The following is an 18,454-nucleotide window of genomic DNA, read 5'->3' on the forward strand; positions in this document are numbered from 1 at the left end:
GACATCTTTGCAAAGATAAATACTTGACCTGTCATATGAGATGGATTATAAATCACAGGTGGCTGCCCTCCTGCACTCCAAACAGCTCATACGTATAAGACACACGGGGCAGTCACCTTTTCTAATTATTAATTTGCTACCTAATCTAGCAAAGACCACTTTATTTTATAAAACCATGTAATTCGATCTTTCCCCAAACACAGGTTTTGTAATTGTAAACCTCCACCTTCAAATGCTTAAGAGGGTGGGCGTTGCCAGCGTTTCCTAATCCCTCTTGGTAGCTTCTGTAGCACATAAGGTAGAAGAAGGGCAATGAACAGTGTGATGTACAGTATGGCATCTTTAGGTGTAATAGAAGTAATTACCATGCCATAAGTTACCCCCATTGAGAAAATACAAACTTGAAGCTCTCTGCTGGGAATCCACCTGTCAGATAATCTATCATGACCATTGATGTAGAAAAGCCCAATGTATTGCAAAATGAAAAAAACCTTGCGAAAAATACAAATTTCTCAGTGGAAGTGTTTGGGGTTTTATCGAGAAAAATGCCACTTGGAGGGTCCATCGCAGCTTGGTAAGTAACAGTGGCAATAAGTGCAGCCACAAGTAACAGTGCATCGCGAGCATCACTTGGTTGATCCCTTCCAATTTTAAATTTAAAATAATTAATCCAATCTTTATAAACTACAGGAACAGGCTCCGGATGAATCTTGAGTATTAATGAGAGTATGATCAGGAGTTTGTACACCAAGGGCACCCGCACGTTGGAGGATTTCCTTTAGTCGAACCTCATTGGAATTCTCTATCACTATATCTAACAAATCCATTGCAGTGAAACCCCTCGAGTTCTTGGCGTTCAGTTCCAGAATGTTGCTGATATTGCCGCTGCCAAGCAGAAGCTCAACAATCTACGTGATCAGAATATCTTGTAAGTTTATGTGAGGATTATATTCAAGACTTTCCCGGCCATAAGTGATCAAACTAAATAAAGACATATTTAACCCATGAAAAAAGACAGACCAAAAACATAAATGAAATCAAGATAAGGTGATCATGAATATAACAACAGGACCTTTAAAATATCAAAAGAAGAGCCCAAAAAGTAAAAAATAAAAAATGTGGAAATGCTGGGATGTGAATTAATTAGGTGGAGTTCAACTTGCCTCAAGTTGTTTCCTACAGACTGCCAGGTGCAAAACTGTGTTTCCATCTCTATCACTAAAATTCACGAGCTCTTTTTCCAAGCCAAGCTTTTCCAGCCATTTGACCAAGTTTGTAAAAACTTTAAGTTTATAGTTTTTCAAAGCCAGATGAAGAGCAGTTTCGCCGAGAGATGTCAGATCTCTAACAGAGTCACCACAAGAGGTAAGCAATTTATCAATAATCTCAACCCTTCCATTTATAGCAGCATGATGAATACATGTTCTTCCATGGGTCCCTTTGAGACGGCAAACATCAGGATGGCAAGTCGTTATGATTTCTTCCACTATTTCGACATGCGCAAGAACTGAAGCAATGTCCAGTGGCCGAAACCCATCTTGGTTTGCTTGAGTAAATAGATAAGTGAACGAAATAGAGACAACAACAGGAACAAAATATAATAGTAAAACAAATTAAAAAGTAAATGAAGAAAATAATACGCACGATTTACCCTTGTTCACCTAATGTAGGCTACGTCCAGCTGAGTCAATATTATTGCAATATGCCTCATCCTCTCGTTTACAATGAATGAATTGCTCTCACACACATAACAAGAAAAAAAGTATGTTTATATACTAGGTTTAAGAGATTAAACCTAGTTTTACAAGGATTCATATTCTTAAGCCCAACCCAAAAAGGAATTAGTAACTTAAAAGAAATCCTACAGCGGTTATATATGGAAAAGCCCAAAACCGCCTACGGGCAGCGGGACCCCGAGTGTGTCTCCGTCACCCATTAATGCTGAAGTAGTCGACAACTCCAATATTCTCCCACTTGACACCATGTAAACTTTGCTAAGCTCACAGCCTTGGTAAGAAAATATGCAGCATTAACAAGTGTATCAACCTTCTCTAACAACACTAATTTTTCCTCCACCTTTTGCCTGATGAAATGGTATTATATGTCAATACGTCCCTCTGTTTAATTCTTTCCTTTACAAAAGCAAGCTGTCCGGCCTTAGCAGCAACGTGTAACGGGTTCTCATGAGGAGATATGAGAGCACAACCAGCTAGAACCAATGGGTTTTCAGCAAGCAGTTGGTGTAACGCACTGACACTGCCTGTTCGAGCTGCCTCAAACAATCTACCGTCCATTCTAGTCTAGAATTATTCACAGGACACAGTAGGTAAGTAAAGATTGTTTTCTTGGTTGCATTGTATTTTGAATGGGTTGAAAGCACAGAATTTATAGAGGTTTCTTGCTTACTCATTTTGTTGACGAAGACCGAAATATTAACAACACGCTTTTTTTCTCTAATTTTTTTTTCATTCTAATGCTCTTTTATTAAGATTTGTATGAAAGATAAGAGCCAATAATTCTTAATAAAAGAATAATATTTATATGTATAAATATCTTATTTCAATTAATTTACATAAACTAGTGTATTAAAATATGGTTGGAGGAATTCATTTAAACAAATATTTTAAATTTGTAAGTCTTCATTAATCATCATGTTATAACATATCATGTCGTATGAGTTAATCGGTAAAAAACCCGACTTTTGAGTGGCCAAGAGATTCGATAAAAGACTCTTTGGTGCATAGTTGATTAGTATCCATAAGTCTTTGTTGGAATACATCAAGCTGGCTGAAGCAGAATCTGACAGTGAACGAAACTAAAGGGAATTACTTACCTATGAATATTCAAAGAACAAGAAGATAAATTAAACTCAGCCACACAAGAATACTAGTCATGTGGTACTCAATAATCAGTCACTTTCTGCATGAAAATAACACTTACGTAAGTTGAATAACTTAAAAGAATCATACCTAAAATATAATAAAACCATGAAATTCAAATATAACATAATTTAAATAATGTAAACTAATCATACCAGGCAAAAATATAAAACGCAAAGACTAATTCAATTATAAATTATATTTGTACTGATTGTTAAAGAAATGATTTTGTTAACATCATGTCTAAGAAATGGCTAATTTGTTTATTTTATTTTATTTTTGGGTCTCTTGTGTGCCTTACAAGAAGAGAGTGAAAGATTGACGCAGAGAAAAATTAAAAGAATATTTTGAGCATTTCTCTTGTCTACCATATACATTTTTTGCTTCCTTAATTCTGGGAACACTTTTGCATCTTTCTTTAAAGGTTCTGCTACATGAACATTAAAATGTTTAATGTTAATCTAACACGTTAAATGATGTCCCACATTTCGACGACTTGGAATCTTCGAGTTTAATGACGCTACATTGGGAGGACTAGGAGAAACTGAGAACAAAGAAGTAGGAACCATGGAGGAACAAGATGTTTTGAGACAATATTATATTATTCTATTTGTATATTAACGTCATATCCAACTATAAATTAAGTTTACTATTATTAATCTTACAACATGGAACCAGAGGTTTTAGCCATTGGCTCACTATTGTTGAGTGGTTAAATGAAATTCTGATTTTAATGTAGAGTTTCATCAAAGAATAAGTCTAAGTCTTCACTCACATATACTGTTGGAATGGGGATTTAGAAACTTGAAGGTGATGTAGAATTTTGAGTTGAAAACATGTGTTTGAAGCTTGATTAAAATTGTAAAAATTTATTGAGGAGAAAATTCTGAAAATGCGATGTTTGTAATATGGGGAGTACTTGCCTTTTTTTTTTTTTTTTTTTTTTTGGGACATTTTTAGTTATAAATATACATTTGGTTTTTAAAAGAATTAATAGATAAAGTTTAAAAAGTGGTTTTAGTAATTAAATAACAATATTTTGAATAATAAGTTATCGGCAGAAATACACATCTAGGGTTGCACTTGAAATGTTATAAAGAATCGCACCTAGCTTGGTGAGAATTCGGCCAACTTTTGTTTTTGTTTTTTTTTATTTTTCTTATTTTTTACAATTTTACAGTTTTTTTTTTTTGGAAATTATATTTTTATATAAGTTCATAAAATATATACAATTTTAATGAAATATTGTTTTGTAATTATAGAAATTGAAGATAGAGGTTTAAATGACTAATTTCCAAATTAGTGAAGGTAATTGTTATGTTTGTGTAATTTAGGGGTGCGGGGAATAGTAACCCTATAATATATATTGTGTGAACTGACAAAAATGCCTTGTTGCTGTTAAATAGATGGGTGGGAAAATATTTTTCAAAGTTTATGGGCGGGAAAGTAATTAAGGCAAACTTTTGGTGGGAAAAGTTATATTAACTCTTATTCTATTATGATATTTAATTTTCATTGTTTTATTGGCAGTAGAATTATATTTTGAGTAATGATATGTGCACTAACCAATTTGTACTAAACCAAATACTAACATTGAAAATTCAAGTTTTTTTTTTGGGGGAGAATTTTAAATTTTCAATGTTAGTACTTGGTGGGAAAAGTTATTAACTCTTATTTTATTATGAATTTAAACCCCATAAGTTTGATAATTTAACTAAACACACTAATATATAAAAAATTTATAAAATGACAAAAACACCCCCACCACACCAAAAATTGCGTTATACCACAAACCGGTCGAATCTGATTGGTAGGGCGTTGATATGGTATTTTTCGGCCAGATCCACCACAGATCTAGCTGAAGAAGGCTTGATTTATGGCCAGATTTGGCCATCGATGGCCACAAATGTCTTTGGCCGTCAGCGCGACGGCCAAACATATGGCTATTGTTGACTGTCAACGACGGCTAGATTAGTGAATTACCGACTATTTTCGGTGGTGGTGTAGACCGTTGTGATAGATTTCGGCTACCATTGATGGTGATTGCCAGAATCTGGCAAGTATTGGTGGGTGGGGGATGTTTTTGTTAATTTTTAAATTTTTTTTAAGGGTATTTAATGAAATTAACAAACTTAAGGGGTCTAAAAAATTAAAGAATAGACTAGTATTTCTCAAATAATATGCTAAACAATATTTGAAGAATAGAATTGAGAATATGAGTAGAAATAATAAGCCAAACGGAGCCTCACAATTTTCAAAGACAATCTGGTTAAATGTTTGATTAGTATAAATCATTCGTCAAAGTTGTTTTACAATTTAGTTTTGAAAATTCAAATGACGTATATGTCTCTATTAAGAAAGAAAAACAAGTCATCAATAGACTACCGTGTTGAACTTTCAACGTACCCAGAAAATCCTTGATGATAAGCCAGCAATGAAAAGGGCATATGCACACGTCTCTTATTCTAATATTTTTTAAGAGGAAAATACGCACAAATTGCCTAGTGACAAGACACCATTATTTTAAGAGTCAAGGTCTATGTCGACATGGTTTATTTAGTCTTTGTCTTTGTTTTTCATTCTTTCTCTTGTATGATAACAACACGTTGTATAAAAGCATGTAACTATTTCTCTTGATGAGTTTAATTGTCTTTTCAGTCACTTCGGAATTTTTCTACCCCCTCTTGTATTTCAGCCACTTCTACCATTTTCTGACCCATGGCGGAAGCCATCGAGATGAAACTGGTAGAAGAAGGGTAATTCCTAGTACGACATAATTAATGGCACCCGCAGGTTTAATATAATGTACTGCACATCTTTAAGCAAACATCATTGTGAAAATAGCAATTTAAAGCTCTCTCTGGAAAGGGAATCTGCTTGTCAGATAAATTATAATGCAGAGTGATGCAGGAAGGCCTAATGTATTCCAAAATAAAACAAATTCGATTTAACTAGAGAGCCTGAACTCCAAGAAACAACAGTCAAACCGGAGGGAACTGCTGGAACAAACCCTGGAATATAACCAAGAAACAACAGAGATAAACTTTCTTGAAGTAGATTTTCTCTTTGGATTGGGCTTCCGCTTAAATTCATATCTCCAGGGAGAGATGATGCTACAACCTCAACCACCTCTAAATATAGCAGAATCATCTTTAAACATTGCAAGATTACTAAAAGTCCACTTGTGTTTAAATGAAGTGAAACCTCACACCAAAAGCAGCAACTACTGTTAAGCTTATTGTAAACTGTTAATGTAGTTAGATGCATGTAGAGATACCGACTATTTTTACTCTTCCTCCTTTTTTTGGGTTGGCAAATTGAACACATAATTTTGTGCACTAAACTTGCCTCTACGTCTTGTATGTGTTTTCCTTTTCCGGGTTTTGGATTTCAAATGATATGGTATGTACAGATGGGAGATTCTTCTTTAAAGTCTGGCAATCAAAGTCTATTATGTAATTAGTTCCTTAATTTTATTGCTTGATACTATTTTTTTTTTTCTGGTTGGCCATAAATAATACTTGTTCTTATCCATGTTATGATTCTCTGAACTTTTTTAATTTTTAACTACCACAAACGCAGGAATAATGTGCAGGAATTAGTATTTTAATTTTTAACTCCCATAAACGCAGGCTTTTGTACTCCCCCAAAGAACTAAGACTTGAATGGAACTGGGTCTAGAAAGTGGTCAGCCCGTGAGCAAATTCAAATTGTCTAATACAAATGCCCTCGTAACAACGCATCATTATTTTAAATTTCATTCGCATTATTTTATAAGAATTAGTATTATATTTTTATGAGGATTTGGACTGTTTTAAGTTATATTATTTCATTTTTTAATTAGGATTAAAATTTTATTTCCATTAGGATTAACAACACTCGAATCCTATCCTTCCCAAAAACAATTGAAAAAGGAGAGTAACATCACACAACTCTATTCTTGTCCCTCCCAAAATAATAAAATTTATTCAAGTAGCGGTGGAAGAGGAAGATCTGGCAGAATATCTAATACAAGTTTCTTCATTACAAGTTTTAATCTTATCGTTATTTAGATGTAGTCTTTCATTCTAGTCCGATGCATACACAAGATTTTTACATTTTCTATAGAAAATCGTATCGTTAAGTTTTGAGAAAAAAAACCTAAGGGTGCCCGCATTCTAATTCAAATTCAGTTAATGGTACGATTAAATATAACTCTAACATACATATGCCTGAAATTACATACATATCAATTTTAACATGCAACAGAATACCAAAAGGTTCCAAAATCAATTTACTAAATAAAAAAATTCCAACTTGAGAATGAATTCTAGAATATAATCGCGATACATTTTTATATAAAAGCATGTAATTATTTATCCAACACAGGTTTGTAAATCTCCAGATTCAGATGCTTAAAGGGGGCTCGATGAGTTTAATCGTCTTTCAGCCGTTTTGGAATTGTTCTGATCCCTCCTGTATTGCAGCCACTTCCAAAATTTTCTGACCCAGTGTGGAAGCCATCGAAATAAAAATGGTAGAAGAAGGGCAATTCCTAGTAGGATATACTTAATGGCGCCCGCAGGTTTAATAGAATTTACTGCACACCCATAAGTAAATATCATTGAGAAAATTGCTATTTGAAGCTCTCTCTGGAAAGGGAATCTATTTGTCAGATAAATTATGATGCTTAGGGATGCAGCAAGGCTTAATGTATTTCCAAATACAAACAAATTGGATGTGACTAGAGAGCCTGAACTCCCAAAAGCAGCAAGTAAACCAGAGGTAACTGCTGGACCAAATCTGGTCGTTGGAGTATTAGCCGGAGGAGGAGCAGAGTTCGCAGTATTGGTGGAATTGGCTGTGGCCGTATCCAGAATAAAGCTACTTGGTGGGTTCATCCCTGCTTGGAAAGTCACAGTTGCAATCAGTGCTGCTACGACTAATAGTGCATTGCGAGTATCACTTGGTGAGTCCCTTTCCATTTGAAATTGAAAATACTTAATCCAGTCTTTTGAAACTCCTGTAGAAGGCTTTGGATTGTTTATCATAGTGTTATGAGGAGTTTCTGTACTGAGGGCTCCCGCAAATTGGAGGATTTCCTTTAGTCGAATATCATTTGGATTGTCTACGGGTGAATTATCTAACAAATCCGTCGCTGTGAAACCCCTCGAGTTCCTGACGTTCAGTTCCAGTATGATGCTGATATTGCTGCTTTTAAGCAGAAGCTCTACACTCTACATGATGGAAATATCTTTTAAGTGGTCAAACAAAACAAAATCACAATTGCCCTAAGAAAAAGACAGACCCAATATTAACAGGACACAGAAAAAAAAAATTAAGATACCGACGCTTGCACGGAGAGATTACAAAACAGAACATGAAAACAAAACTATTAGTCTAAATCATCATTGAATGCCAATCAAAAGCTTTAGCTCTGACTCTACCAGCGGCGATGCAATTATTGACATGTGGAAAATCAAAACGGCTTCAAGTTGGGTCCGAAAGAAAACTTTTCTACAGAAGTATTGCTGCAAATATTTTGTTTTGGGAACAGATCCAAAAGGGTACAGAGAGTGACTGGAGGACAACCAAAATAAATCCCTGAAGGCACTCGGATGGTGTTAAATCAAATAACCTACGATTAAATTTCAAATTGAACACAACAAAAGAGCCACACCATGAAGCATTCTTGCATTTATCTTTTATGAAGCAGTCACAACCAAATAACTGAATTTCATTTTTCATTCTACGTTATCATTAATTTAAATCAAGCATATTAGTCTCTTTGTATACGAAATATAAATGCTTTTTACCCTTTATGAGAAGTTGGGAAGGTTTTCCGACTCAATAGAAATGAAGATCAAGAATACAACAGTCAAGAAAAAAAAAAATGAAAGAAAAAGAATAATAAGAGCTTGGTAGTGAATTAAATTAAGGTGGAGCTGAACTTGCCTCAAGTTGTTTTCTAGATACCGCGAGGTGCAAGATGGTGTTTCCATCTTTATCAACCGAATTCACAAGCTCTTCCAAACCAAGCTCTTCCAGCCATTTGACCAAGTTTGTAAAGGCTTCAACCTTATAGTATTTCAAAGCTAGATGAAGAGCAGTTTCACCGAGAGATGTCACCTCTTTAACACACTCACTGCAAGTGGTAAGTAATTGATCAATAATCTCAACCCTTTCATTTATAGCAGCATAATGAAGACATGTTCTTCCTTCTCTTCCCCTGAGACGGCAAACATCACGATGACAAGTTGTAATCTCTTTCACTATATCTACGTACCCAATTGCGGAAGCAATGTCCAGTGGCCGAAACCCATCTTGGTTTAATTGTCTTACGAAACCTGGTCTCTGTTTAAGTATTTGTTGTACAAAAGCCAGTTGTCCGGCCTTAGTAGCAATGTGTAACGGGTTCTCGTGGGGAGAGACGAGCTCACAATCAACTAGAATCAAAGGGTTTTCAAGAAGTAATTGGTGCAATAAACTAACGTTGCCAGTTCGAGCTGCCTCAAACAATCTTCCATCCATTTCCAATCTTGAAAGAAAGAGACAGAACCGCCCTTCTATTTTGGTTTTACAAGGAGTGAGGGGCGTCGTTGAACGGGTTAAGAGTAGATATAATATCGTTCTCAAAGCTACGGGTCTGGGAAGATTCCTTCTAACAACACTTCAACAAAATATATATTGACTTAACGTGAAAGATGAAAAATTTTAAAATTGTACACTTCATTATCGAAAGTCAACAGTTTCTCTCTCCGTTTCCATTATTTACTATTTATTCTTCTTTTGAAGCAGGTTCTTGGAAAGTAGGACGCAGACCAGGTTTGTAGAGCAAGAAACTGTTACGATACTTGGGTAGTACCACTACCAGTCTACCACCTCCCGTTTCCTTAAAATTAAATAAAACAATCCGCGTAGTTCAAATCTTATATTTAGTTATTTACAGATATTTCTTATATCTCTGCTCCTATTATTATATCATTAGAGAATAATAACTATTATTTTATAATTGATTAATTTATATTTAATCTTTTTATATCACATCAATTTACATGTAAAAATTAAATGAATAACAGTTTACAGCTTCAAAATGTTTAAATTATTGGGAAGCTCGAGCTACCCAATATTATGTATTAAGAATGATAAGTGATTATTGGTGTGAGTTGATTAAAGAGGAACTAATATGACATTCATTTCATTCCAGAAAATTAGTTAACAATAGGATTACAAGATAACCTTCAATCGATCAGTACATAGATAACACACCCGGTATATTAGCAAACTGGTTGCTTAAGGAGATGGTGTCTGTGCCTCACCAGTACGAATGTTACTTTTGGACTTGAATATAGTGATACACTTATTGAATAAGTGGATTAAACAACGAATCACAAAAGGCAGAGCAGAAGCAACCAAGACGTATATAAGATTCACAGAATCATCAGGCGTAACAGCATAAAGAGTGGAAGCGTAGGTTACCAACATTGCAGCAGTAGCAACCCATATCTCGAAATGGAAAGGAAACCTATAGGTAAGTGATGCAATTACAAGTATGGATGTAGAAAGAGCTATGCTGTTTGATATTAGAAAAACGTGGTACGGTCGTGTTCGACTCGCAAAAATTGCCCACCCTGGAGCATGTCCATCATCTTCATCTTGCCAAACACCACCAGGAATATTCACCCCAGCTTGAAAAGTCACTGCTGCAATGAGAGTGACCACCACCAGGATCACATTTCGGGCTTCAGCTGGCGAGTCCCTGCCTTCTTCATACTGGAAGTACTTGAACCAGCTCCTCCCACTGCTTATAGTTGTGGGTTTAGGCATTTTCTTGAGTGTGCAATGTAGAAATTGATACAAAAAACTAGCCTTTGAGGATGTTTAAATAGAAACTTAAGTGGGGAATGAGTCAATTTTTAATATTTATTAATATCGTTTTTCTCGTTATGTCAATTAAATAGTCAGTAGGGAGACGGAGATTACATCATATGGATTGGCCGGCCTCTGATGTTATTACTGGAAAACGAGCTGGATAAAAATTTAAGAGGAAGTTGACACAGGATAAGAATATCTTTGCCGCTGTGTTTCAAAAACAAGGGTCTTTTTTTAATTAGTAAAACAATTTTGAACCATTGATAGACAGCGTAGCTTTGGCTCTTCTGAGATAACATAGACCATTATCATCAATTAACATATAGATCACCCACAAAAAGCAATGGAGACACGAGAACTTTGATGAAAGCAAGGAGCCAAGAACTAATTATTGAGNATTGTCTTACGAAACCTGGTCTCTGTTTAAGTATTTGTTGTACAAAAGCCAGTTGTCCGGCCTTAGTAGCAATGTGTAACGGGTTCTCGTGGGGAGAGACGAGCTCACAATCAACTAGAATCAAAGGGTTTTCAAGAAGTAATTGGTGCAATAAACTAACGTTGCCAGTTCGAGCTGCCTCAAACAATCTTCCATCCATTTCCAATCTTGAAAGAAAGAGACAGAACCGCCCTTCTATTTTGGTTTTACAAGGAGTGAGGGGCGTCGTTGAACGGGTTAAGAGTAGATATAATATCGTTCTCAAAGCTACGGGTCTGGGAAGATTCCTTCTAACAACACTTCAACAAAATATATATTGACTTAACGTGAAAGATGAAAAATTTTAAAATTGTACACTTCATTATCGAAAGTCAACAGTTTCTCTCTCCGTTTCCATTATTTACTATTTATTCTTCTTTTGAAGCAGGTTCTTGGAAAGTAGGACGCAGACCAGGTTTGTAGAGCAAGAAACTGTTACGATACTTGGGTAGTACCACTACCAGTCTACCACCTCCCGTTTCCTTAAAATTAAATAAAACAATCCGCGTAGTTCAAATCTTATATTTAGTTATTTACAGATATTTCTTATATCTCTGCTCCTATTATTATATCATTAGAGAATAATAACTATTATTTTATAATTGATTAATTTATATTTAATCTTTTTATATCACATCAATTTACATGTAAAAATTAAATGAATAACAGTTTACAGCTTCAAAATGTTTAAATTATTGGGAAGCTCGAGCTACCCAATATTATGTATTAAGAATGATAAGTGATTATTGGTGTGAGTTGATTAAAGAGGAACTAATATGACATTCATTTCATTCCAGAAAATTAGTTAACAATAGGATTACAAGATAACCTTCAATCGATCAGTACATAGATAACACACCCGGTATATTAGCAAACTGGTTGCTTAAGGAGATGGTGTCTGTGCCTCACCAGTACGAATGTTACTTTTGGACTTGAATATAGTGATACACTTATTGAATAAGTGGATTAAACAACGAATCACAAAAGGCAGAGCAGAAGCAACCAAGACGTATATAAGATTCACAGAATCATCAGGCGTAACAGCATAAAGAGTGGAAGCGTAGGTTACCAACATTGCAGCAGTAGCAACCCATATCTCGAAATGGAAAGGAAACCTATAGGTAAGTGATGCAATTACAAGTATGGATGTAGAAAGAGCTATGCTGTTTGATATTAGAAAAACGTGGTACGGTCGTGTTCGACTCGCAAAAATTGCCCACCCTGGAGCATGTCCATCATCTTCATCTTGCCAAACACCACCAGGAATATTCACCCCAGCTTGAAAAGTCACTGCTGCAATGAGAGTGACCACCACCAGGATCACATTTCGGGCTTCAGCTGGCGAGTCCCTGCCTTCTTCATACTGGAAGTACTTGAACCAGCTCCTCCCACTGCTTATAGTTGTGGGTTTAGGCATTTTCTTGAGTGTGCAATGTAGAAATTGATACAAAAAACTAGCCTTTGAGGATGTTTACATAGAAACTTAAGTGGGGAATGAGTCAATTTTTAATATTTATTAATATCGTTTTTCTCGTTATGTCAATTAAATAGTCAGTAGGGAGACGGAGATTACATCATATGGATTGGCCGGCCTCTGATGTTATTACTGGAAAACGAGCTGGATAAAAATTTAAGAGGAAGTTGACACAGGATAAGAATATCTTTGCCGCTGTGTTTCAAAAACAAGGGTCTTTTTTTAATTAGTAAAACAATTTTGAACCATTGATAGACAGCGTAGCTTTGGCTCTTCTGAGATAACATAGACCATTATCATCAATTAACATATAGATCACCCACAAAAAGCAATGGAGACACGAGAACTTTGATGAAAGCAAGGAGCCAAGAACTAATTATTGAGCCTCATTGCACATGGAGAAAGACAGTACAAGTATAGTTGTCAAATCGTATATTGTATTGTGTATCGAAAACTTAATTTTTCGAATTATGTATCACGTATCGTATTCTATCGTATCGTATCACAAGATACGCCTTTTTCAAATAAATTAATAAAATAATAAAAAATTTCTAAAAATTAATATCATCTCCGTGTTTAATTAACAAATTTTGTAGTATTATTGACTTTAAATTATGGTATTACATAATCAAAATTAATCACAAAATTAAGAATATATATCATTTCCTCTCAACCATTCATATCATTTCCAAGATCAATGTCAATATTCATAACTTCACTTGTGTTTTATTATCATGTAAAATAGGCAACACATCTTCCTTTTTACTTTCTCCATGCAAAAAGGATAAATTTGGGTAGGATTTAGTGAACCGGATTGGGTGACTCATATTCAACCTGGAATTTTTTTTTTTTTTTTTGACCTTTGACCCAAATTAATAAAGTTGTATCAACTTGTATTGATATTTTTAAGGATACAAATAGATACATATCGTAGAATACATATCAATGTATCAAAAGGTTTAAGAAACACTCTCTGATACGTATCGTTGGTGACCCATATCAAATCATATCATAGGATACGTATCGCGTATCGTAGGATACTAACAACCATGAGTACAAGTCTTTTTAATCTACGGCAAATCGAGAAGGGAAATTAAGCAGAAGAATATACAGACAGATTCTAATTCTAGTATAAGCACAAAATTAACTTGTAATCTTAATAAATGCATTTTACATGTCTTCAATTGCGTCTGCTCGTCTGTTCCTGTCATGTTTTGATCGATGCCATTGGCAAAATACGGAAAACGGTATCTATGAGAACTGCAAGTTTCCAACGCCAAGCTCGGGAGAAACAACAGCCAGTGAAAAGAAGTAGTTAACCATTCGTACAGCTATCACCCACAGAGCATCACGCGCAGAACTTAATGAAACTCTTTTCCTCAAACTGTCTCCCTGTGCATGCAACGCATAATGAAAGTCATCGAGTTGTACTGTGCGTAACTTTTTTGGAGGACTTGGTAGTATTAAAGTTTTGAAACTGACGGTTACCTTCGAAGCGGTATGTGTTCATATTTCTCAATGTTTTGAAGACATTATAAGATTAAAAAGTTAACTGATTATTCATTCTAATGGTAAAGGAAATACTTTTTCCTGAGTTAAATTTATCTATCATGTTAAAGGTTTATATTGCAGAAATAGGATAGGCATTAACTTTGTTTCATTTAGATTGTCTCTTTGTGACATCCCGTATTTTGAAGTCTTTGAAACTGGGTTTACCTTCGGATTCACGCAGCATGTATTTAGTACTCTGCTGGCTTGGTTGCTGTCCCAATCTGGAAGCTCTGACAATATGTTTTGTTTTGGTAATCTTAACAAAATTGTTATTTTAGACATAATTTTTCTTGTGCAATGTTATTTGGATTTTGCATGGATGAAGTAAAAAGTCACTTTTGTCAAATTCAAATTTTGTTGCTTAGGATTTTCGTGTTAAATATCTGCAGGCTTCAGTGTAGTTGTTAGGCAATAAAAGGAGATTTTGTCCCATTTGCTAGACATACGTAAATTCATACACTTGGTATATATCTCCATAGCTATCATTACCTTCCATTACTGAATTTTTTGGTAGCAAAACTGGAACAAACTTTGGATGTAAATTTGAGAATGATAACACCTCAAAAGGCATGGATATCATATACAAGATACATAAGTTCTTGGGAAGTCGGGCTTGTATAAAAATTGTTGTTCAGTCACAGGTCACATTGGTAAAAAAAGGCATTCATATAAACTGAGAATATATTGTACTTCATTCTGTTTTCACTCCACAGTCAGATTTCAATCGTCTGAAATTACCGGATAGAAGTATTTCATGCTTGATAAATCATCTGAAGGTGGTTGAGCTATTTGAGGTTCAAGGTAACAAAAATGAATTTGAGTTGGTGAGGTTTCTACTAAAGCATGGACAGGCGTTGCAAAAAATGAGTATTAGTTGGGTTAAAGAAGTTCAGAATTCCGAGGAACTTGCCGAAGAGGTAATGAAATTTCCTCGAACATCCTCAAGTATTGTACATGTAGAAGAGGAATCATGGTAGAAATTGTGGTATAACAGTCGGTTATATCTATGTTAATATGTAGTTGATTAGTTTTTGCTTATGTAAATCTTCTTCCGAATATTGTGGGATGGAATTAATTATTATGGAAAGTGTTGTATTGTCTAATTCCATCTTCTATAATTTGGGTAATCCATATTTATAAGTTTTGAATGGTCCAATTTCTGGAATTTTGATAAAGCTATAGGACAATTTTGGTTTGGATCTACATTGTTTACGTATGGGCCTAATTAGACAGACCAATTCAAAGAGAGACGGAATACGGCCCAGTAGATTGTAAATGTGATCGGTGACGAACAATTAGGAGGCCATTGAATATTAAGTAAACCTTACACCAGAAGGGGGGAAAAAACCAATGGCAATCATTCCTGAAAACCCTAAAATTCCAAGAATCACATACAGTGAGGAAGACAACGATAGAATCAGCAATCTTCCAATACCAATTCTTCATCACATATTGTCATCGCTTGACACCCTTGATGTTATCAGATTAAGCGCTGTTTCAAGACAATGGAGGTACTTGTGGCTTTCAATGCCCTGCTTGTATTTCGATATCTTCCACAAAGTTTGGTCAGACAAAATGAAAACGTTGTCACTTCTTGCTGTCAATGATCAATTCAAAGATTTTGTCAACTGGGTTTTAATGTCTCAAAATAGGTCGGTTAATATAAAAAAAATTTGGCTTAACTGCCTTAATTCTGATGATGATTATACAATTTATAGATGGATCAATGTTATGACTCGGAGAAATGTGGAGGACCTTAATCTTGTTATATTTTTAGGGACAGAGATTCCAATTGAGTTGCCCCATTGTCTGATAACTTGTGAATCACTCATATCGTTGAAGATTTGTTTTGGCAGACACACTGTTGTAAAGTTGCCTCCTTATGGTGGCTTTAGGCGCTTAAAGTATCTTTTTCTATTGAATGTTGAGTTACCTAATTATATTTCCTTTCGAATCTTCATTTCAAGTTGTCCCTTTCTTGAGAATTTGAATTTGCACGCTATTAAATTTCGTGATTTCAAGACTCTCGAGATTTCTTCTACTAGTTTGAAGAAACTAGTTATAGATAATAATGGTATTAGTGGTGCCAATGGTGATGGCTTAAAGAATTGTGAGCTTAGGATTGCTTGCCCCAGTCTGTCGTCCTTCAGTTTCATTGGTCCTTTACCACGGGACTTCACGCTTCAGGATATAAAATCTTTGTGGAACGTTTTCTTTGGCATAGAATGTCTCGCTCAACATGCAACTGTTGAAGAATGTCATCCTCTTATATGTAAGATCTTCAAAGGTCTTTGCAATATTAAAGTTTTGAAATTATCAGTTCACAATTGGGAGGTACGTGTTCATTACTCTCATTCCCTTAAGGTTTTCTATTTGATTTATCTTTGATATTACACTTAATTCTTGGTTATTTGATTTAGTTATGATATAGGAGCATTCTGATATGTGATTTGTGAAGCTGTCTTTGTAGACATCCTCTCGTAGTTCCTCTTTCTTCTTCATCTGTATTTTTATGATACAATTTTCATGTTAGAGATTTATGTTCTATAAACACTGAAAGCATTTACTTGATGTTCTTTTTGCAAATTGGTCTGTGATCAATGTTCCAATTTCTATTTTTGGAGACTTAATTTGAACCACTGCTCTGTGTGTGTGTGTGTATATATATATATATATATATATATATATATTAGTAGCTAAATTCTATTTTCAATTATTGCATTTTCTTTGCCTTATGGTTTATAATTTTCCTTGTAGTTGTGCCTCCATATCCTTTACCCTGCACTTGCTCAAGTACAATGTTTTTCATTCTATAACTTGAAGTTTTTAAAACTGAGGATGCGCATGGATGATTGGAGTATGAAGTTAATGGTCAACCTGCTCAAATGCTCTCCAAATCTAGAAGCTCTTACAATATATTTTGACAGGGTAGTGCGAAAATCTAAACTTACTGCTCTTCTTAAACATAATTTCTCTTATGGATTGCTGATTGGATTTGGCAGTGGTTAACAAAAAGTGGGTCCTTTCATATGATTTGTTTTAGTTTGTACTACAGTCAATTGGTTTTTGTATATGATCTCTGTTGCTTAGTATTTAGAAGGTAGGAGTTAATATTCAAGGGCTAGTGCTGCAACAAAAGAGAATTTTGTAGTGTTGGAAACATGTAAATTTTTTAGTGCTGATAGTCGTAGCTAAAGGTCACAGGAGAAAGATTGTTCATATAGTGAAAGAGTGTTGTTGCCTTACTGAATCGGATATGTTCACTGGATGGTCACTTTTAGTCATATTTTTATGATCTGTAGAAGTTTACAATTAATGTGCCACCCTGTTCCGTGCTACATTTGGAGTGTCTTAACATAAGAGAAACCTATGTGGTTTTGGTTAAAAAGCATGCCATCTTTACTTATTTCTTTTTTCTTCTTCTCTTGTAGAATTTATTCTTTGTTAGATTTAATTCCGCAATTTTTTGTTACTTATTAGTACTTCATTATGTTTTCTCTTGACAGTGTGAAATTAGTAAGTGGGAAGCACCAGATCAGGCTATTCCATGTTTGACATATCATGTGAAGGTGGTTGAACTGTTTGAGGTTAATGGTAGACAAAATGAACTTGAGTTGGTGAGGTTTCTACTAAAGCATGGACAAGTACTGCAGAAAATGAGTATTAATTGGGCAATAGACATCAAGGATGCTGAAGAGATTATCCCAGAGATAATGAATTTTCCGAAAACATCTTCAGAGGTTGCACTGAAATTTCTTGTGCCCAAGTTTCAGTTTGAGTTTTCTGAGTTATGAAAGATGTAAAAATATGTTGTATGATTGCTGCTTGATTCATGTTAACATATATTGGTTAGTTTTAGCTTAATGTAAAGGTTCTTTTTTAAAAAATTTGTATTAGCACCCATCACTATGGCCAGTGTTTAGTGATGATTCTAAAAGTTAACTGTTCGCTTCCTCATGCTTTCTGATGGTTATTGACAGTGTTGAATTGTCGCAGAGTGATTTACAAATCAAGCTCTCGCTACTAGAGCCCTAAATTTACTCATTTGTGTCAAAGTATTGGATTTAAATCATTTCTTCAAACAGCCAATATTTTATCAGTAAAATCTTGGTTAAATTTTATTTCAAATTTTCCTCTACTTAGGAAATTGATTATGGAGGGTTTAATATTTAATTTTTAATAGTTAGTAATGGAATAGTAGTAGGCCTAATTCTGACCCGATTC

At 34.7% G+C, this 18,454-nt stretch overlaps 4 protein-coding genes across 5 annotated transcripts; 1 reads left to right on the forward strand and 3 right to left on the reverse strand.

The window, feature by feature from the left end:
- Positions 1 to 1,154: 1,154 nt before the first annotated feature.
- On the reverse strand, positions 1,155 to 2,294 carry LOC116135953 (ankyrin repeat-containing protein BDA1-like). Its single transcript, XM_031421659.1, has 2 exons — positions 2,084 to 2,294; positions 1,155 to 1,546 (listed from the first exon to the last, which is right to left on the reverse strand). The coding sequence occupies exons 1-2, from the start codon at positions 2,292 to 2,294 to the stop codon at positions 1,155 to 1,157; spliced, it is 603 nt and encodes a 200-aa protein (XP_031277519.1).
- A 4,832-nt stretch (positions 2,295 to 7,126) lies between these two features.
- LOC116135976 (ankyrin repeat-containing protein BDA1-like) lies at positions 7,127 to 11,429 on the reverse strand. The gene is made up of 3 exons (XM_031421688.1): positions 11,143 to 11,429; positions 8,814 to 9,205; positions 7,127 to 8,095 (listed from the first exon to the last, which is right to left on the reverse strand). The coding sequence occupies exons 1-3, from the start codon at positions 11,324 to 11,326 to the stop codon at positions 7,274 to 7,276; spliced, it is 1,398 nt and encodes a 465-aa protein (XP_031277548.1). The 5' UTR covers positions 11,327 to 11,429; the 3' UTR covers positions 7,127 to 7,273.
- Positions 11,430 to 12,088: 659 nt separating this feature from the next.
- Positions 12,089 to 12,622, reverse strand: LOC116135954. The gene has a single exon (XM_031421660.1). It carries the CDS (start codon positions 12,620 to 12,622, stop codon positions 12,089 to 12,091), a length of 534 nt encoding a protein of 177 aa, XP_031277520.1.
- A 2,930-nt stretch (positions 12,623 to 15,552) lies between these two features.
- LOC116135913 (FBD-associated F-box protein At2g26860-like) lies at positions 15,553 to 18,219 on the forward strand. Of its 2 annotated transcripts, XM_031421618.1 has the most exons (3): positions 15,553 to 16,564; positions 16,988 to 17,158; positions 17,737 to 18,217. In XM_031421618.1, exons 1-3 carry the CDS (start codon positions 15,581 to 15,583, stop codon positions 18,022 to 18,024), a joined length of 1,443 nt encoding a protein of 480 aa, XP_031277478.1. In that variant the 5' UTR covers positions 15,553 to 15,580; the 3' UTR covers positions 18,025 to 18,217. The 2 variants fall into 2 exon arrangements, with proteins under 2 accessions (XP_031277478.1, XP_031277479.1); XM_031421619.1 differs by lacking the exon at positions 16,988 to 17,158 and having other exon boundaries at positions 17,737 to 18,219.
- The last annotated feature ends 235 nt before the right edge of the window (positions 18,220 to 18,454 follow it).

Source organism: Pistacia vera, unplaced genomic scaffold (assembly GCF_008641045.1).
Source record: "Pistacia vera cultivar Batoury unplaced genomic scaffold, PisVer_v2 Contig306, whole genome shotgun sequence".
Lineage (NCBI taxonomy): Eukaryota > Viridiplantae > Streptophyta > Magnoliopsida > Sapindales > Anacardiaceae > Pistacia > Pistacia vera.